The sequence below is a fragment of the Corapipo altera genome, unplaced genomic scaffold, assembly GCF_003945725.1.
Source record: "Corapipo altera isolate COAL_440 unplaced genomic scaffold, ASM394572v1 0, whole genome shotgun sequence".
In the NCBI taxonomy this organism is placed as follows: Eukaryota; Metazoa; Chordata; class Aves; order Passeriformes; family Pipridae; genus Corapipo; species Corapipo altera.
Genome location: NW_020884872.1, coordinates 38320051 through 38342485, shown reverse-complemented (window position 1 = coordinate 38342485; position 22435 = coordinate 38320051). Strand labels below are relative to the sequence as shown.

Below are 22435 nucleotides of genomic sequence, written 5' to 3'. Positions count from 1 at the left end.
TTTATTTATGTAAAATACTACCAATCAGCTGTCCAATCGTGATTCAGTGTACAGCAGTTTTATAGCACAGTAACTCCAATGCCTTTCAAAAGTTCTACACCTGGGCAAGGGAATAGAATCAAGACCACAGATATAATTACATTGTTTAATTTAGTTACATCCTAGGGATAACACTTTATATCTTAGAAAAAAGATATTCTTCATATTCCTATTTCAGTCATCTTTCTCTAGGTTCATTTATGAAAATCTTACTGAAAAACCAATATCATATTTATCAGCTTCTATTCACTATTTTACAAAATGGCAACCATAACAACCCAAGATCCTGAAAACCTTGAGGGAACAAGGTTTCTGTATTTTCTTCAACACAGTCCATCTATTTAATTTTTATGTAGAACTTTTACCATTTACTTTTTCCAATCTTATACTGGCTTTCTTTTGAAATACAAAATTTCTCCATCTTCTTTTGTTTTATTTACAAAAGTATAAATTTAAGTAATGTCACCTATTGATGAAATCATCTAGAGTTTATAATGTAGAATCAGAACTTGAGAGTCCTGGACTCTACTTCTACCAATCCCTAACTTGATGCAAACATATATTCCTAAATTCTGGCATAAAAACAGCTAGTTCCATCCTTGGTACCAGGAAAGCATAAGTTCCCTCATTTTCAGTCCCATAGGAAAATAAATTACAATATCTACCCTTGATCTCAGCAGGTTATTATATTTCTATATTGAAATGAAAAAACGAAACCTCTAATGTATAGAAATGTTATCATCTACAATGGAATGGAAGCAGGTTGCTAATTTTTAATCATAATAAGAGAAATTTAGAGCTTTATTAATTTCCTAAACCTCTTCTACCATGGAATGTAGTATTATATATTCTCTCTATTTTCACACCACTCAGTGTATGGCAGAGCATGAGATCTGAGTCAGTAATAATAACTCTTGAAAACAAAAATGCATTCATATCCAAGGGTTGCAGAAAAAGCTGATGGTACAGTAAGAGTACATGCCACTGGAGTACATCTTCCTGTCTATTGCTAACTCTAATATTTGCCAAAGGTAGAATGGAGCCTACATATTACCAAATTAGAGAGACCTCTGTTTACTCATTACAAAAAATGGGGACCCCCAGCTGACTATCTTCAAATTTATGGTTAGAGTCTAAATCAAAAAGCTTCAACAGAAAATTTTTCTGTAATAAACGTTTTGAGTGTTAGCTCTATATTAAAATTAATTATTTCTGTTTATAAACTACTGACTTGAAAACCATTCAAAATCATTCAAAACAAGTTTTAAGCTCTGATTTTCATTTATTTCAAATTACAGCCTGAAACATCAAAAAAATTACATTCACTAATAAATTATATACTGTTAAAAGACAGAGTTCTGTCTTTAAATACAGTAAAGAACCCTCACCTCACCTGTCACTACATCACCATGAATCAGAAATTATCTGTACTGCAATATCCCTTAATATCTCTATTAATCAGATAACTTAGTTCTACAACCCATTTAATAATACAATAATGGATATACCTTACAAAAAAAAAGGCTATATGTGGACAGAACTTGCCTGAACTTTAGAGATCCAGAAGATCGCTCAAGATTGAACTGTACATTTTCTAATGAAGTGCTACATCTCCAATTAATGAGTGAAGATATCAAAAAGCAATGTTTGTGTATAGGAAAAGTGAAATTTGGGTTCTTCCAATTTCACATATCCTTCAGATATACAAACTACCTGAGGTAAATAAATGTAAAACAATGCTTATCAGGAAGAAAGTATTGACAAAAAAAAAACCAAACAAACAACACAGCACTTTAGTCAAAACAAGTAAGAAATTCACGAAAATAGCTGTGAAGTCTTTGAGAAATTTAAAACAAATCTTAGCTTGTAACTAACATCAAACTTAGAATATTTAGAAAACATAAGTTGAAATATTTACTGCTCTCAGATGTTATCTGATTTCTACTTTTAACAGAATATTTTAAAATACACAATAGTTAAGTATTTCTACTCACTTTACATTAAAACAGGACATATTCTGAAATAACACTGGTACAGAACTATCTGTTTATTAAATGTCAACTATTCTATCACCCCTATTTAGGATATTTTTAAATATAAATAGTACCTAAAATTACGTTACTATTTTTCCCCATTTGCTCTCAAAACCAACTCACTCGTCACTTTTAGAGCTACCAAGACCAGTTTAGAATAAGAATTACATTCCAGTTATTACTACATTTCTTTTAAAAGCTTCCCTTAGAAAGCACAAGATTTGTGTGAAATACTGAATGTATGGGAAACAAAGCTTGACACTGAGTCTAGCAAATCATGTTTTCAAAGATATTTTTTAAATATGCTTAGAATATTTTACATTCACGGTTCCAGTTTGTGATGATCATGACATCCTTTGAATAGGTTAACAGCAGTGAGGGAAAAAATTAATAATTTCTTATATAGGCTGTTAAGAGTGTGTTTATAGTTCCAAAAGGATTCTGGGTTAATCAACTTCATTTGCAGAAAAGAAGCAAAAAACAAGCAATATCAGTTCAACACCCTGAGAAACAGACAGTCTTGCACCTAGACAAAACAAGAGCAGTGGGTTTTAGAGAACAGTCAAAAAGGATTAATTCTGAGGACAGTCACATAGGAAAGCACAGCTACAGGTTTTGGTCTGCTAAAACTTTGAGCAAGCCAAATCATCCAACACGGGAGCTAACTAGTGGGAATTTGATGTGGTTTCTTAAGCTTTGGGAAATAAGTCATGTTCACTCATGTGCACAGATCTCCATTTCAGTTACACTTCATTCCATAAGTAGGAAAACTAGAAACTACTTAGGGCACTATGTATATTGGGAATTATCTTATATCTGAGATTATGGGCCACTCCCACATCTGCTGAAAAACATTAGCTGATCTACTGAGGAATTTTCCAAAAATGCTTTCTTTGGAGAATTGAATTACTTTTGTAGATGCAGTAAGATCTAACCAATGCATTTTCTGAACATGTTCCCTAGATCTCTCTTTCTCATAAATATTAATGTACAAAATCAGAGACCAAGTCATTCCAGAATTGAGACACTCCATATATAAATTTAGAAGGCTTAATGTGGTATTAGCACACAGAAGCAGTAAATATCAGACATTAATACATTTAAATGTTGAGTATTTTCCAGCAGAATATTCTCAAGGGACCTAATTAAGCAAATGAAGATTTTTTCAGATTAGGAAAGCAGCTAGATATGTAGAAGAAAATACAGGCTAAGAAGTTTGAATTTGCTCTAGAGGCAAGAATACATTTTAATCTCTTCTCTCTATAGGTGTCTGAGGTGAAGAAGTGGCATTTCCCCAGGTTAGGTAAGGTTATTTCACATGAAGACAAAATCTTGACTGTCAATTCTTCTATTTGTGATTATATTAATGTAAATTAAACCGTTATAACTAAACAACCTCTAATCCAGGGGAGGATGATTCATAGTTGATTGATGTCTGGCATCAGGTCAGGCAAGATCTTGGCTTCATGGCTATCCAGAAATTAATGACAGTGATTTCTTCATCAGATGAAGGTAGAATAAAATAAAAATGAGATAAATTTAAAACATCATAACACTAAACGATATGAATCAAAGCTATCCAGTAAATGAAAATGGTTTCTTCCACTCAGTAGATTATCAGGCAAGTCTCTCACAGAAAGCACTTTGCTAGTTTAATTCATTAATCAACATTTTATGGATGCTGTTTAAAACTACCATGGCATCTGTCATTAGAGAAAATATATAAGTAAATACAAATATTACTCTTTCCCCTTAGTGAGTTCCTGGATGTATCTTTAATGATACTCTTCCAAAATGTTAGTCTCTCAAAGCACACTTCTGTTGATATTTTAGTATGCCCCTAAACAAAGGACCGTGAACAGAAAATTTGTCACAATGACAGAAATAAATTTCTACAGGGCAGACACATGATTGTAGCATTTTATGTATTCATAATAACTTCATTTGTTCTCAGATAAATCCCACTGAACCAGAACAGTACTAACAGGTATTTTTAAAGAAGAGTTTAAAAATAAAGAATGCTTTTTAAAGTGTGCTAACATGTTGGTATGTGTGCATATATTGTGCATATCTATTTACATGATTCACATACATATATGTGTACAAGAGTAAATGTGTATTTTTGATTGAAAAAGCAGCATCACTGGTTTTCACTGTCTGTTTCAAAGATGGGGAAACAGTTACTTTTCATACGTAAGCACAAAGCAAAACACTTCTTTATTTCATGAAAAACAGAGTCTAGCTTTTACTGCTATACATAACGAACATTTTACATATACTTCTACACTTCCATTGAATTGTATGAGAATGCTACAGATGGTTTGTAACATCTCGATTAACTCATTTTTCACAATGCTCTTGTGACACTCTATATCATTTACAGAAGGTTTATTCGTCAAGATCCCATAGCACCTTTCTGACAACAGATGTTTTGAAATTCATCCTATTTTGCTTGGCAAAGATTTATTTTAATGGGTTTGACAGTATGATTTCAGTGAAGACTTCACATGCCATTTAGCTCAGTTTAGGAAAACTGAAAAGACACTCTGATAAATGTTCATTTATCAGATGAATGTTATTAAATGTTATCTAAAAGATGCTCTGCTAAATGTTTATAAAAAAGACACTGATAAACAGTAATTTTGTAACTCTTATAATGTATTTTAAAGCAATCAGCCCTATAAAATGTGGCATATTTGGTTTTTTTTCCCAAATGATTTTTCATTGTAAGTTATTATGCAAAAAATGTTTAAGTAATGACTTCAGTTTGATTATTTCTTCATTTTCCTTCTTAAACAGCATGCAACTTTGAATCCACAGGTACTCCATGTATCACTTTGTGCATCAAGAACATACACAGTAAAAAGTATGGTAGTATTTTTTCATCAGGAATTCCTATGGATGAGCAGTAATTGAGACCTTAACTTAAATCAATGGATAAATATCGTCATGTCTCAAAATGAAGAGTTCTTAGAGAAAATAAACTCGGGGGTCTGATACTGCAGACTTTACTGGTGAGTAGCCCTTGTTCTGATTATTCTTACTGAAATCTTCTGTATCCGTGGTGTAGGTTAACAGCAGAGTTATATTCTAATCCAGTTCTCTTGTTCAAGAATGTCACAATGTACCTTATGAAAAGTGACTAAATGAAAAAGAATGAATTCAAAAGTCTCTATAAAGTCCCTTCTTACCTAGGAAAATGTTTGGAATCTTGGTGCTGTGAGACAGTCATCTCCTCAAATGGTAATACAGTCAAATACAGAGTTTTCCCCCAAATAAGACTACACAGGTAATCAAGCACAATTGTTCAATTAGCAAATCCTCATAAATTCATTTTCATGAATAAGTATCACTTATAAAATCCACCATCATAAAGAAAATACTCTAGTCTGCTTAAGTACACACACATACTGCTTAAAAAAAGCCACTATAGATTTTGCCACTGACATGTTCCTCCTCATCTTTCCTATATCATTGTACTACCTTAAAATGGCAAGACTTAACTTGCATTTAATGCAAGTTACAATAAATAATTTCACTGTAACAAAGCCACATAAAAATAAAATTGCATGGATTTTGTTGATTTATGCTTTTTCATGTATGAGGCATGGAAAAGAGGTAGGAAGCATCAATCAGGACAGTTCCCTGATTATGCTTAAAATTATCTTCTGACCCAACCTAAAGAGGAGCTGTAGCATACATACTGAACCACAACACATGGTGGCATTCTCTAATGTAACAGAGGGTGGTTTGTACTTTATCATGGATAGACAGTATTAGCCACATTTCAGGTAATACTTAACATTTTCACTCTTTACAATATAATCCTTTTGTTCTAAAACTACTTGTTTCCTGAGGACAAGTACAAAGTAAGTCATCATCATTTCTGAATGCTGTTGAATACCACAGAACTGTAAAAAACAAATAAGTCATTGCAATATCATTTGACTCTTTTTATTTCTGGTGTTCTAACACAACATACTGGATAGAATGCAATCATCATGGAACCAGTTTCAGTTTTCTCTGTTGACTACTGATCATCTACCCTGAAGAACTGCCTGCAGAACCTGTTGGTCTGCATGGTGAGGCCCTGGTTGGGGACGGGCAACAGGCAGGTGGACCTGTTACCTGGGCACCCATTGTGGTGCTGAGAAGTTCTCCCACACCTCTCAGTGTGCTGACTGGGAAGTTACCGGACAGCGCGGAGCGAGACCCCTGTACTACGGCCAGGCTGCACCCACCAAAGCCAAGCGGGTGGCTCAAGGAAGGGCTGGTGAACGACGGCCCTCAGACACCGGAGACCCAAAGAGCTTTCCACGCTGTGCGCTCTTTGTCCTTCAAAGAGAAACACGGGAGAGACGAGGACACGCGGAGGGGCGGGCAGGGCTCTCGCCGCGCCGGCCGCCTCCCCCGAGGGGATTCCTGCCCTTAGCACACCTGTCGTGACCAACACCGGCGCTCCAGGGCCGGCTGGGCTCGCCAGCCGCGGCTCCTCGGGGAGCCCGGAGCCGCCGGCTGGCGGGACCGGGGGCGGCGCCCGACCCGGGAAGTTTCTCGCCACAGGTTGCCCCCTCCCGTCCCCCCACCCCGGGAGCCCGCGGGCGGGCCCGGCCACGAGGACGCACCTTGGCGCCGCAACCGCCGCTTCTTGAGCCCGAAGATGCGGACCTTGGAGAAGATGTCCACCAGGTTGCCGTTGCAGAGCCCGCGGTTCTTGCTGGGGCTGTTCCGCCTCCTGCTGGCCGAGGGCCGGTCCCAGTGCTGCTCCCTCGCCTGCCGCTTCTGGCGGATCAAGCCGCTGGCGATGGCCGCTGCCATGGCTGCTAGCCGGATCGCCCACGCCGGGCAGAGAGGCGGGAGGCGGCGGGGCTCTCAGCCCCGGCGGGGACCCATCCCCGGGGGACGCGGGCGAGCGGCAGCCTCCTCCGGCCCGAGGCGCGGCTGCGGAGGGGCACCTCCACCCTGCGGCCGGCGGGAGCTGCTGCCGCCGAGGGTCACCGCATGGGTGCCCCGCCGTCACCCCCGCCGTGTCCCGGCACAGGGGCACCTACTACCTGCTAGGGAGGGTGTCTGCGGGTGGGCGGGCTGGAGGCGCAGAGAGGAGCGAGCGGGACTCGGGGCAGAGCCGCGCCCGGTCGGGTCGGATCGGGTCGGGTCGGATCGTGTCCGACCGGCAGCGCTGCCCCTCAGTCCCGCGCCGCCGCCTCCCTCTCGGCCGCCGCTGCCATCGCCGCGGCCGGGGCGGCTACCGCCGCTTCTTCCCGGCTCCCGCCTGATGATTGCCAAGTGCTTCAGAAATCAGCATCTGGAGAGAGCAATCTTCTTCTCCGGGGAGAGCTGTAATCACGGCTCCTCGGTCCCACCCCGCTCCAGCCTCCCCTACACACGCACACGCACATACACGCACACACACACACACACACACACACACACACACACACACAGGCACGCACCGCTGGAGCTTTTTTTGTCCTCCCCAAGGCGAGGGGCGGTGAAGGTGCGGGGGGTGGAGAAGGAATGAGGGAAAGACAGAAGAAGGGAAAGAGAGTCGGACGGACGGGGTGTTGCTGATGCGGTTTTCAGGTGGGAACCGGGGGGGCGGTTCCCGGTACATCCACCTCCAGCTGCCTCTGCCCCCCGTCCGGATGCCTTCGTAAGGGGCTCCCTCCCCGGGGGGGCGGAGGGCGCTGGGTGCTGCCGGAGTGGCGGATGGCCCTCCGCGTTCTCCTCCGCCCGCCCGAGGCACCCTCGCACGCACCCTCTCGCCAGCTCCCCGGCACCGGCTCCCTGCCGGCCGCCCCTGCCGCCCCCAGCGGTGACACCGGCACCTGTCACCGTCCCCAGGCCGGGAAAGCCATGGGGGCAGGGCCGGCGGGTGAGTTGGCACCACGTTCCGCCAAGGGCAGGCACCCCGCCCCGCGACAGCCCCTCTGCCGGACAGCCCGCCCGCAGCGGGGCAGGAGCGCCCCACAATCCGGGAACGGACGGGGCTGGGGGTGTAGTCTGGCACGAGAGGAGTTTCTGCCGCAAGGGAAGGTTTTAGAGCCATAAGGAAGAAGCACATCCTCGAGCTGGAGGGCACCGTCAGCCCGAATACCGAAGGAATAACATAGGGCACCCACAAACAGCCGCGGCACGTGCTGATGACCAGCACCGTGTAAAATTATAGGCTGGTTTGGAGCACTTGAGGAAGCACCAACCAAGTTCACTAGACACAGAAGCCTAAGGAGTATCTGCCCCGAGGAGATTACAAGACACTGCAAATAGTAACTACCATGTAAAATATGACATGTCACTTGTTTCCTTTCATATTTTTCACTTTGCTCTTCTCCCTTTTCAAATAAGGGCTTAAAGTTTTTCGGATTTACTTTCTGCAAGCCTAATTGTTAAACTTCCTGAAGTTGTAACTAGCCAGAAGAAAGTAGAAAAAGGAAGTAAGCAGCTACACAGCAAAAAAAAAATGCAGTTATCCTATAAAGAAGGACAGATGCTTGCACAGGGAATTATTGTGTAATAAATATCTATTTTTATACTGTTTACAGAACATTCTAATTTCTTATTAGAGAGGTTTGTGGTGGGGGTTTTGTTGTTGGTTTGTTTTGTTTAACAGGCTTGGAGGTATAAATATCAATCCAGAATAATTAATTTATTTGCAATACAGTGCCTAGTATATAAGAGTATGTTCTTGTTTCAGCAAAGGCTTCAGCATCTCTGATATTGACCATTTTTTCCCTAAATCCTTTAATCTACAAAGTGCTATTTTTATACAGAGGGCAAAAGTGTATGGTGGGAACTCCAGTATACAGGGATTTTGTATTAATACTAGACCAGCTAGGAACAGAACATGCACAATCGGATCACGATAATACATTTTAATTCTATTTAAAAGTGTCTCTAAAGAGATTCAGCTAAGTCTCATTGGATTTTCTATCTGGCAATTTTTACAGAGCAGCAATTTCCTTACAACGGTTACAATTGCCTTAACTAATGCAATTAGACAGAGAGGTGGTTATATTTTTAAATATAAAATTCACTGTAGTATTTTTGTATGCTGCTTTCCTTTTCCTTCCTTCTCAGAAGTGGACAAGACACGGTGCTGCCTTACTTAAGAACTCTCAAGAGGGAAGCGGTCCTCCAAGTGCCGCCCCAGTGGGCCTCCCCCAGCCCCGGCCCTGGTCCCATCCCCGGCCCGATTCCCTCCCCGGTCTGTTTCTGCCTTCAGCACCACGGACAGCGTAGCAGAGAGATGCAGCGAGTGGCATAGAACATCCCGTGCCACCGCCGCGGGGCTGACAAGACACAGCCTAAGTCAGCTCGACTTGGCTGCTGGCTCCAAACAAAAGAATGAATGAGAGGGAGTAGAGTGAAATAAAGGCCAATCACCCACTACCTTTCATTTTCACAGGAATTTAGGAGTAGAATATGTACATGCAGAACTAACATTAGCATGAGAATCTCTCTCCAAAAAGATGTAGGTTCCACGTTCCCTTTTGCTGGAGAGACCTCTTTATATTGTCCAACGATGTTATGCTATATACTGTCTACTACTATTGTTCCTTTTCCGTAGTTTCCTTCAAATATTGGGCCTTTGCCAAAACACATTGCCATTTCTCAACGACATGATGCTTGAGGTGACGGCAAAGAAAAGAAACAAAGAAGGTGAAAACGGGTGGTATGCCTATGGCAAAGAGAAAACGTGTTTCTTACTCCAGAGATCAAAAACAATAGCTTCGTGCTCACATCTCAGAAATGCAGAGCAGTTGTTTACAGCTTGAGGTTTTGCAAAGAAAACTCAAGAGAGCCATCTGGTGTCTTAACCTGTGATAAAATGTGTGCAGTTCTAGTCAAAGTGAAGGTTTTACTAACAGATGGATTGTAGAAGTATGAACATATTGGCTACGTTAAAGACTAATAACTGTATAAGATTATGTATTTAGGACAAATATCTTACTTATGACATTTTTTAAATTAAAACATGGTCTTATTTCTGATTAACAATACTCTGCCTATGAAACCAAATAAATAAAAGCCAAAGAGGGTGAGCAGAGATGTTCAATACTTTCTATTCTCCCATCTGTTCATTTCTAACTTGTAATTTATTATGGATTTCAGGAGTTTTCTGAAACAGAAACATTTTAGAGTCTATAAAATTGCTTGCTTGAATGAATTTTAGAGTAAAAAATTCAACATATATAAAGTCTGTATAAAATACTTGCAGTATTATATACTAGGGTATATAATACCTACATAATAAGAAACATTATTATTCCTTAAATTTATTCTTTGCTGTATTACTGGGAAAAAACCATATACCATTTAAACTAATTTAACATATAAATTACAACATGGTATTTTCAGGCATTAATATTCAATATTAAAATTTACAACATTAATATTTGTGTATATACACGTACTAGTGATACATAACATGCTTTTATAGGGATTTCCTTATAGGAAAAATGGAATTTAATCTTTATAGTCTTTTGCAACCTAGACCCATTGGCTTCAAAATTTACAGAACTTAAAACATCATCCTTATGCATCATGGGCTGTTCTATTTCTTCTTTCTTTTTTTCTCCTCCCCCACTTGTATGTTTTGCATTAAGGCAGATAAAGGTAAAAGCTGCAGAGTAACTTCTGCTCAATGCAGTCATGAAAACTCTACAGAGTTCTTTCTTTTATTAACCATTTCAATATAAACAAAAATATCTTTCTACAGGTATTTTCCCACCTATGCACACTCCGTCCAAATTTTCTCCTCCAAGATATCCTGAAACCATTCTTCCTATCAAATCCAAGCCAAAATAAAAAAAAATAAACCCCAAAGTTTTTACACATATATATTTTATAGGAGTGTAAAATGTCAGATTATTACATTGCTACTAAATGTTATAGTTTCATGAGTTCTAGTGAAGTTTTTATAGCAATTCCTTGCCAACAGTAGGCCCACACAGCTCATTTTTCCAGTTAAATACATTAGAATATGATGAGGTAGAGTCAACTTATCCTGTATTCTAGAAATAATTAGTAAAGTATTGTGAATCTAGATATTCTTCTAGACCCTAAAGAGTTGAAGATTGTTTCATGTCTCTGAAAATGCTGTTTGTTTTTTTTTTCTTTGGAAGATGTTGTGTGCTATAGTTGCAAAAAAGATTAGTACCTTACTCCTTATATTTCCATTCAAACTTGAAAGGATGTCCTGGGAGTAAAGGTGCCAATTTAGGCATACAATTGCAAGGTATGCATAGAGGTACATCTAGACCACTGGGAAAATTTAATATCAGGAGTGACCTCTCAGGAGTAGAAAAAACACTTGTTTCTAAGTTGTGATGGATTCATTTAATCAACCTTGTGGTGCTTTTGAAAAGACAGTAGACTGATTACCAGGGTGCTGTTTCTAACTAAAATTGGGATTCTGAACATTAGTTGGTTCTGATAAAAAAAATTTCTTGAAGGTTGCTGGTAGTTTTGTTGGACCATAATCCAAGTACCTAAATTCAATGTACATACTAAAACACCTGCACTCCTACGCTATGATATCATAAGAAAATGTGATACAGGTCTACAAGTAGGATTATTCATATAATTGCAAACTGATATTTTCCCAAGGCACACAATGTGTACTTACGCAGGAGGGTGGGTGTTGGTAAGCAATAGTAACTTTCAGTTCTTGTTTTAGTTTTCTTGGGGGACAAAGATGGAGCAAGAGAAATAACAATGACTTGAAGAAGATGAAACATATAATCTACTCTGTAGGTTGGTAAATGTTTAATTGAAAAAAACTTAAGTTAGAAAAACATGTCAACATAAAAGGTCGTATTTGTCATGATCATACCTGTGTGAAAATATTAAAACATATGCAAGAAATCCCTTTTCAGACAGTTTATGTGCATTCCATGCTTATAATAAGACTAGTATGCTTGTGCAATGAGCTTTAAATTGGGTCTGTTTTACATATTCTTGTGTATTAATCTGGAGATATTTCTCCTTAAAAGTTATTGTTAACTTCTCAAAAGACAAGGCACTTGGAAGCACTGAAATTTAAAATCTTTGATGCCCTGAACACTTGATTCTCATTCATTAGAATTTGGAGAGCATTAAGAACAAAGTTTATTAAACATGATAATATACTTCACAAAATTTGGAGAATTTGGATTTCTATGCTTTCACACTGCTCTGTATCAAAAGCACTCAGCTTTCAGTCTCAACATTCAGAATGCACTCAAGGAGCCAAACTCATACCTATTAAAATCTACTGAATACATGGGAGTTCCTGTGGAGTCACTTGTTTAAATAGGTCAGGTGAATCCCTTTAAACAAGACGAAAGTAAGATTTCAATATGTTGTTCAGAGGACTGCACATAATTTAGCCACCTTCTTCACAGGCTGTGGACCCACTTGACCTTATGAATCCAAGTCATAAGAAGAACGGTTAAAACATAATTAGTGCACATACAAAAATAAATTAAAGCACTATGCAAGGAAGTCCTACATTAGATGACTGGTTATACAGAGAACTATCAAAACATGACCACTAATATGCATGACAGCTCAGGTGCTGCCTACAGCAGCTCAGAGCTGATGCCTTAGCTAGTGCAATATTTGTTCTGCATTCATTCTCTCACATGTTACCTGGGATACATGTGTAACTCAAAGGACTGAGTACCTCCACTCTATATATTGGCTTACTCTTTAGACATTACATAGTTCTCAGAATGCTTAGTTTTGCTTTCTTTTTTTGACTTTGCTTTTCCCATTCCCTTCCCAATGCTAAATTGCACCTATTATTCTGTAGTAATGAGTCTCACTAGTAGTGCTGTGTCAAGTAAAATACCTACTTTAATTACTTCAGAACGTTGTTTTTTATTCCATTGGCTAACTCTTCATTCTTCAACAGAGAAAAAAAAAAGGAGATGGAGACTCTTAAACTGTTTTTTACAATTGATCTTTCAGCAAGATTGTATGTATGATTACAGCTGCTAACTTTTAGCACAGCTCCTGTGACATCTTTCATGACTCTTCCTGGTTTTCACTCTATTTGTCCTCTACTTCTGATACCACTTCTTTTGAGAACAAAACAAATCAGCAGAGTTGACAGGAGAATCTGAAGAGCAGACAGATCATATAAGAGTCTCCAGGATAGCTCACCCAGGCCCAAAATTTAATTCCAACAAGTCTCTTTTAAACAACAGTTAAAAAACAGTGGGGAAAAAAAAATAGTCAAGATCACTTTCAGGGAAAAATCCATAAAAGTAATTTAAAATTGATACATTGTGGTTTGTTGGGTTCCAAAATATGATATCTGCAGAGAGAGATTTGAGTGGTCTCTGCAGAAAGCCATGGGTTACCAAAGTTGGGGAAAAAACCCCTTGATATAAGAAGCAAACAAGATGCCATCCATGTGATATGCCCTGCCCAAGCCAAGAGTGTCCCATCTTGATCTCATCAACCCATGCAGGAGACTTATTGTGTTTTATGTCTCCCTTTGTGTCCCCTGTATCCTGTGTATTTTACAGTCCTGAATACCCCATGAAATCATCCCCCAAGATAAAGGAGGGTTTTTCCTATGATGTAATTGTAAGACCCCAAGATTTGTTAACCTGAGTTTTTCCCTTATGTCATCCTTGTGAAACCCCCCAATTTTAATAGAATGAATATGCAAACCTCCTGTTGAATATGTAGACCCCGAACCCCTTAAATACCAAATTGTAAGTCCAATAAAATATTCCAGCTTCTTGCCTCCCTGGGATCATCTTAGCTTTATTGACCTCCGCAGTGGTTTCTGCAGTGACATATATATTATTTTACCTCTAAAAATGAAATAGTCCCCTTAAAGAGAGGTTCTTAACAACTACAACAGCAACACATTGCCATTAATTTTGTTCCCACTGAAGCTAACAGCAGATTTGCTTCAGACAAGGCTCTGGTGACACAAACCAGAACAAGGACTTTCATTAAAGAAAAGCAAACACAAACACCACCCCCCCATCTCTAGTCCACACAGCTGCAGAGAGCAGTTTAAGATTTAGAGGTCTAAAAACAGCGTGGAGAGCTTCTTCATTAATATGCACAGCTTAAGCCAACATCTGTTGTGTTTACTTATCTAGCCACAGCAGGACTTGCCTGTTTTGCCTGACTTCTGAAACATGCAACACATTTTGCTATTATTCTCTCAAGTAACTGAAAGTCCCTGTAAGGTTAGTCTGCTTAATTTTGTTCTACGGAAACAAAAGGAACCCTGTTGCTGAGGAATTAGGTCTCTACAGTGAATTTCCTCTGAAGTCAGTTCAGCTGGCAGAGCATGTAAGCTGTTATACCTGTTTGAAAATACTCTCCAGTAAGGATTTCCTACTCCTAGAACATCTTTACAAGTGTGTTTCTTGCTTTCCTTAGAACAGATATGAGAACACATGACAATATGAGAAAAAAAATGTGCAATATTTCTGAACCTTAAGAACAAAGGAGGTGTCAGATATTGACCATCTCAGAGACCCAGAAGAAAAAGCACATTATACCCAATACAATAAAATGCTGACCAGACAAGAGAGTATGTGCAGAGACATACATAAGCAACTATTTTGGGAAGCAGAAGAATGATTCACCTCAAATTAAAACCAATAATCCCTTAAATATAAAAAGTGATTTTTACCAGAGCCAGGAAGAACTGGAGCATGTCTGCCCATGCATTTGCATGCACACATATATGTGCTTACACATACAAACACATCCACAATATTATTTTGTTTCTTGAAAGAAAGCATGAAAGACACTTCTTGACAAATAATTCAGAAAAAGTAGTCTTATTTTCTGCTATGTGACCTAAAATGGACAGTGTAAGTAATTTGACAAACGAATTTTTTGACAGTCTTTGTTTACAATTCTTCTACCATTTATTTTCAAATTACTTTTGTTTTGCAATCCTTTTCAAACTAATTCCAAGACATTTTGTTCTTTTCTTGCTCTGAAGGGGAGGTAATACAGTGTTTCTCTGAGTACTGCTAATGGAGAAAGTAAGTCTCTGAAGGAAGAAAATGTAGATATAGAACAATTCAGGTTAATGCCACATTCATCAATAGGGCAGGCCTTGATCTCCTCTGAGATCTATTCATACAGACACATTCCTTCCTTTGGGGTTCAGACACAACTAATGTTCTCTGAAAAAAAAGTCACATACTGTGGTACCCCTTCCAAACAAACAGAAAAATCAGTGCATTGTCTACTATTTTTATTGAACAGAGTAAGTTAATCATATATATAAATCTCTGCAAACAAGTATGCCTAGCTTCTTTTTAGTTAATCTACATTTTCAGAAGTATCTGACAAGCATGAATACTTCTAACATAGTGACCTGATTTTACAACACAAGCTTACAAACATAAATTACAAAATATTTGACACTTAGGACTTAATTCATTGAAACCTTTCAAAAGCATCTCTAATCTGCAGTGCAATTACGTGATTTGCCAGCAGTGGACACTGTCTGTCTAGTTTTTCACAGATATGTTGACTGAGGAATATCTTGAAACACGTACCGGTAAATTTTTGTTTTATTACTTGCGTTGATGTAAGAAATGAGAGGTATTTGTACCAGACAAAAGCTGAGTAAAAATTGCATGGAAGGAATATTTTTCAACATCTGTGTAACATCAGACTGTACCTTTCTTTAAAAAGCCGTGTTATTTTAAAGTAACTTTAAAGCTAGAAATCAATCTAGCTAGTTGAGAGTTTTCATTCATCTTAAAAATAAAAAAATCTAAGCATTTAAAAAAAAAGGCACAGATGATAAATATTACCCTAGGCACAGTTACAAGAGTTACAACAATCACCTGTTAATCTCAACATTCAAAAGACTCTTTAAGCTCCTCCTAAAATGCCCTTTATCTTAATAGCATAGTGCTCATTGTCTGCTTAATGTAGCTGAAAACTCAAAAATAGGGCTCAATAGCCTGCTGCCAACAGGACACAGGACACCCACGAAGTCTACCTTAACTATGCTTTTTGTCATGCAAAAAGTCACTTGTAATTAGTGATAGGATCATCTTAAATCAGCCTAAGACTATTGTGAAATTACCTCCCAGAAAGCTGTGAACTTCAGAAAGATTGGCGATCTAGCTGCTAGGTGGCTATATTTCAGTCTTTGAGAACCTGGAGTGTCCATTATGTCAGTCTGCTTATTCACAATCTTTTATTGTGTGAACAAAAGTGACTTAGAAGCATCAGTCAGTGCATGAATCCAGTCAAAACAGAATACTTGGACTAGACCGAGAGACTGCTGAAATTTCCTTTCAGTCGCATCAGCTCTTAAACCTGCTCAGACTTGAGTACCAGTAGGAAAACACTGTCCCTTCCCAAAGCCACTTTTCCCAAGCTGTCTACCTTAAAACTGAACTTTCTACTGTGTACATGGTTTCTTTTCCAATTCAGTCCTTTGGGACACATTTATTACCAGAAATCTCTAAGCATCCCTCACATTGCCCTTCTGTGTTCAAGTAAATTTTGCATTTAAATAAATTAAATTAAAATTTATCATCAAGTCTCAGAGGCTTTGATTTATTTTCAGCTTTACTTTAAGCACTATGGAAACTTGCTTTAGCTACAGATGTAGGAAGGAAGAGCTAAATTAATACCAAGAAACAGCTTGATGAGTGGAAGCTCTCTTTGATGCAATCCAAACTCTGCTCTGTAAATAATTAGTGAGTGGTTCTGGCTATGCTAGACTAACAAGGAAGAACAGAAGTCATTAGAAATGGAACAATCTGGCAGCCAAATTGCCTTGAACCTTGGCTCCTTGACTAATATTCTCTCTCTTAAAATAAAATAATCCTTTCTGGGCCTTAAAGCTCAAAGATATACAATCTACATATCGTAATTTATTGTGAAGAAAAAAAGAAATCTTAAAATTACCATTTCAGTTCTACACATTGTCCTGGGTTACACAAAAATTCTGGTATTCATCTTCTCTTTTCTCTTTTCTCCAAATATGCCTTTTTGGCTTTAAAGAGACTGAACTGCTAGTGATTAAGGACTCAAACATTCAACTGCACCTGCTAAGGTGCTGTAAGGTACTGGACTATTGGTGCTCACGGCTCACAGTAAAGCAGTGTGCTTTGCTGACAATGTGCAGAGAGGCCACCAAGGCCAGGTGCTGAAGGCGTACACATTCAACACCTCACGCTACAACTCTGTTTGGTCTGGTGGGCAGGATTTGGGAAGTTTCTCCTCATCAGGTGGTTTAACCCAGTTTTATCAGAATTGTTATCAGCATTCTTCTTGGTAATGAGTTGTATCTGGGCGTATTTGGTCTCTCTCTCTGTATTGGAGAAACCAGGGCTATGAATCCAAGGGAGGACACTTCTGTTCGAGTTCTCCACACCTCCAAATTGTCTCCAGCTGAGACAGACATGTGGAATAGGATACTACACCATGATGTAAGTATCACTCATATAAGTAAGCGTTCAGTGATTTTGTTTGCAGTTGTGTTACACCAAATAATAGTGCTTTGATGCCACTCACATATTTAAAATTGACTGCTAAAACCTTGGATACAGGAAGATCAAATTTATGTTGAATCAGTTTTTATAATTTTTAATCTCCTAATTAAAAAAAAAAAGAAAAAGAAAAACAACCTATCAAAAACAGTAGACCCGGATCTGAACAGCATATAGATATTTCTAAATCCGATGATTTTCTTTTTCCCAAGACAGACAATCACTTCTGTTTTACAACGGGATCTTTTAAGCGACGATATAGACAAAAAAGGATTAAAAATATTTTATCTGATAAGCTCTCTGATCATTATTTATTTCTGAAATTATTCACGATTAGAAGACAGCACATTTAAACACATAGTGCTGTTGGCAATTTAAACTTTGAATGCTTCTTGCATGATTCACATGACATGAAGTTTTCTGAAGGACAGACAATCTTTTCCAGTAGACTTTCAAAATATTATTTTCTGATGTTCTCGATTTATGAACCATGAGATTCAAGCATTCCCTCTACATGAAGTTAATCTATCAATGGTCTACACAGGCTTAAACATGAATCTCAGTGATTACCTGAGAAAGCTTAAGAAACTTAGTTCTCAAGCTCAAATAATTTCTCCAAAGATTATCACGCAAAATAATTTCTTATACTCTTACTTAAAAATATTTATTTAATAATTATATTTTAGAAAGGCATAGATTTATACATAAAACACACAGATACATACGATTTTCCTACTGCTAAAGATGAAATGTAAGATTGGACTCTAGAAAACAAAACTTCAGATAGTCTATCAAGAGCAAATGTAAATGAAAAGATAGGTACAAGATGGAAGGACATAGGATAAAATGTATCTTTAAAAGTCCTGAGAAGTTTTTACTACAAGGATAATGAAAAGTATATTACATATATATACTGAAACACGTGAAAACACAGGAATGTGAGAGAGAGTAGACAACAATATAAATTAAGATGCTATTCAAAGAAATCTGTGACCAATTTAGTGATCTAAGCAAATGTCAAATCTATTAATACTGAATGAGGACAGTTTTCTTCATTCCAAGTATTCAAGAAAATAAATTAAGCTAGAGAAAAGCCTTTTTGAAAAAAATGTTTTTTGCAGACTGAAAAATAAATTGGCTATTTTTGGCCTATGAAAATAATAGCATATGAGGAAAATACCAGAAAAGTTATATTTCTGTATTTTAGAAGAAAAATAATTCTGAGTATCATATAGTTACCAATCAACAAATCTGGTCTTACTGAAATGCAAATCTGTATCATAACTTAGCATATATAGCAAAGTTAGAGCAAATATCTTAGCAATTTCAATAATCACTAAAAACTTCAAGAATAAAGAAGAAAGAATAATGTAATTTCCAAGGAAAGATATGGAGATTGTTCAAGGAGAAGCCTTGGTGTGCCTTTTTTTGATCCTCTCCAAACAAAAACTAGGACCTTTTGTTCTCATACAAAAATTAGAAAAGACTAGTGGATTTGCTGGGCAAATGCCATTCATAAGATTGTTACCTAAACTTAAAATGTCAGAGAGTTTCAGTTAACAGGGATCTTCACAGTGGTATTGAGTACCCCGTACGTAGAGGCATTCGTCCAACACAAATTCTGTGTTGCCAAATGCAAGACCTCAGTCTTCTTTCACTGGCTCTGAAAGTAGCCTTTAGATTCATAAGCCTGATTCTGCCTGTCTGAAAAACAATTCTGATGCTTCAAACACTGTAAAGTGTTTAAGTTCCTATAGGGGTTAATACCAACAAAAAAAAATTGAGATAAGTTTTTTAGAAAAGAAATTTTCAAAGGTATTAAAAAAGTTATCAGTTTTCAGTACTTAATAAGTCATTGTTTGAACTAGACTTTCTGTATTCCAGCATCAGCTGAAATATCCTGGATTTCCTTTTTTTTTCCTTTTTGTAATGCTCATACTCATCAGAAATCTTTAGGACATTTAAATTTTTTCACAAAAGCCAACAAGAATGCTAATTAAAAGATTATGTAAAACAGTTCTAATGTGAGGCACTGAAACATTATAAATTATCAGGGATTACCAGATTTCATGCATTCAATTATATCTGCTGGAACTTTAATATTTTGTATGGCAGCTCTGATCATTTCTCCTGGTTATTTAGTGATGCCTGAACACATTCTAAGACAGATCTCCCTTCTATTCTCAATACACTTACTGAATGTTCTAACATATTAACAAAATCTAGTGTATATGTACTTCGTTACATACAGGGGCTCCCATTGTGATCTCATCCTTAAAAATAATTAGAGATTTATTATCTAGCTAACAGAAATTAATGGTAGTGTTGGCATCTATTCTCTTTTTGCTAAGAGCTGCCTATTTCTTCTACTGTTTCTCTGCAAATGAGTGGGAAGACAATTGTTAATGATGGGCTTTTTCGGTGTGAGTGAGGAAGTGGAATGAAAGCAGTAGTCCCAGCTTGCAAGACATCTTGAGAGAAAAAAGAAAAACATCAGTCATTTTCACATACTCTGAATTTGAAAGAATATTCCATTTTAAAGCCTTTTTTATTAAAATACTATATAATTATTTGTCCTTTTGTATGTGTTTGATGCTAATTTTATTCATCGAACTAAGTCAACTATTAAAAAAATAATCTTGATATGGCTCTGCCACAAAATTAAACATTATACCTTATTTAGTTGAGACCCAAGAGATGAGTTCATTCCTTCTAACCATTAGAAAGTGTTGATATTGCCTTAGTTAAAATGAATTTTAACTTCATTTGAATTTAAGGCAAGCTAGAGATACTGTGCTGCTCTTGGTTGCTCTGCTCCAGATGAACACAGAATTGCAAGAAAAAGTCCCTCTCTTTTTCCAAAATATCCTTGTGGATACTCAGTTTTCAAATGGAAATTAGTGACAAGAAACTGACTTTTCCCAAAACATATTTTCTCTGTCTCTTTTTTTTCTATTTGGTGTACTTCACCATTAATCCTCACCTTACTCTGTTCCATTCCTCTGGCTTTGTTAACTTTGTCATGCTACCAAAAAACCCCAATCTTTGCATATTGTCAAGATTCAGTCTGTGTTATTATTGAATTGTTAATTAACTTGTTTTGGATCCCTTATAATCAAATCCTATGCTCTCTTTTATGGTGGAGCTTTCCTTTGGATAACACTGAAGTCCTCCCATAGTGTTGTAACTGATGACTATCATCTGTGTGGCTTTGGAGGAGGCTCTCACACTGCTCAGTGTATGTGGTATCTAGTGCAAGGACTGAACCTCTGCAACCTATGACAAGACAAAGCCTCCAGTCTGCTGGTGATCTCCATTTGCTAAACATTTCTGCTTTCATCAGGTATCCATCCTACTAATAGTTTTCTCCTGCAATAGAAAATGTTAGGAGGAAATCAGTGCAGTTGCCAGCATCAGAGCATTTGTAAATTTTTGATGTGCTTCCTTTAATGTGAGTTAGACTGTATAGACTAGCTAACTTAAGTATAAATAGGACCATATTCTCACTGGTGTCTTAGTTTTGTGGTGATTACAATTACTAATACAGGAAATGAAATGGAGTCTGAAGAAGAGTAGGTAGATTTTAAGAGACAGAATAGTTTTCTCTTTGACACACTCAATATTATTGCCAATTAGAGGTAACTTCTTTGCTTACGCTCTCCCCACAACACAGACAAATAAAAGAACAAAATCCCTAAACCAGACATTTAGAAAAATAAAATTTTATGAGTAAAAATGAAAGAAATGCATATACATTCTTTAAAAGCCAAGATCATAGATCAGAACAGCCTAATTTTCTTGTAATGTTACCTTAACTGATTACTTTCCAGTTGAAACTACTTGATTTTTTATGACAAACAATAAACACAAAAGGTAAAGTAATACAATCTCATTCAGAAATTGAGCATTAGAGTCAGTGAAATGTTATCCTATTCCCCTTTCCTTACACTCTAACCAGTAGGTGACACAAAGAGCAACAATAATACTTAAATTCATCGAAAACACATTATTATGTACTACAGTTTCCTCACAACAGGATCAAAGATAAACCCTTTGTGCTTTGTGTAATACTGATTCAACTCAAGGTCTAAACAATGCTAAACAATGCTAATATTGCTCAAATTTCTGAAAAATTCCCCTTGTTTATTATGACCCATTAAGAAATCTTCATCTAATCAAGGAAACATTACAAACAAAACACTGTGTGAATATGGGGTGGCAGATCATGCAATAATGTACATATAATATATACAAGCAGTAAGAGCTCTTTGAGGACTGAGATTGCCTGTTGACATAAATTTATAACAACAAAAGATGCAAAGGGCTAGATTGAGCTCACCTAAATTTCATCACTAGGAGTCTGGAATTTAGGCTTCTGTCCAAAGGAGACAAACACCCACTCAGCCTTTGGAAAATGCTTACCACCCTCTACTGATCATAAATAAATCCATGTTCCTAGGAATTAGTTGAAACACAAGGGAAGCCTTCAACAGCTCTGATAGAACAGGAACTTTTTTGCATGCAGCAACATACACGGAGTTCTCCGTTCTCTACCCAGTTTAGGTTCAATAGCTGTGTCTTTTTCATAGTCCAGGTGAAGATTTTGCAAGCTTATTTTGTACAATCTTCAGAGAGGTTACCTTCATTCTTTCTACCGTGTATTTTGCTAACTATTCCTTCTCTTCTTTTCTGGATCTCTGTCTTTCTCCTCCTGGGTGTGAGAGGCTCTGTTGAAGGGCAGGTTCAGAGCAGAGTCAGAGAAGCCATGAAGCAGGCTCTGAGTGCTCATGTTGTGCCAAGTTGCAGTTGGCACGGTGCCATTTTTGTGTTGAAACATAGAATTATTTAGGTGGGAAAAGACCTCTAAGATCATCA

At 37.9% G+C, this 22435-nt stretch overlaps 1 protein-coding gene across 5 annotated transcripts in view; it reads right to left on the bottom strand.

Annotated features, from left to right (window-relative positions):
* The window catches only part of FGF14 (fibroblast growth factor 14), a 394964-nt gene that overhangs the window by 117387 nt on the left and 255142 nt on the right, over positions 1-22435 (bottom strand). The window contains exon 1 of one of the 5 annotated variants that reach the window (XM_027644488.1): positions 6698-7532. The exons of 3 other annotated variants lie outside the window; for them this stretch is intronic. In XM_027644488.1, the coding sequence (XP_027500289.1) occupies positions 6698-6890 (193 nt within the window). In that variant the 5' untranslated portion in view covers positions 6891-7532. Of the gene's footprint in view, positions 1-6697; positions 7533-22435 lie in introns of those variants that run through there. One more of the 5 variants, XM_027644471.1, reaches the window with a different exon arrangement.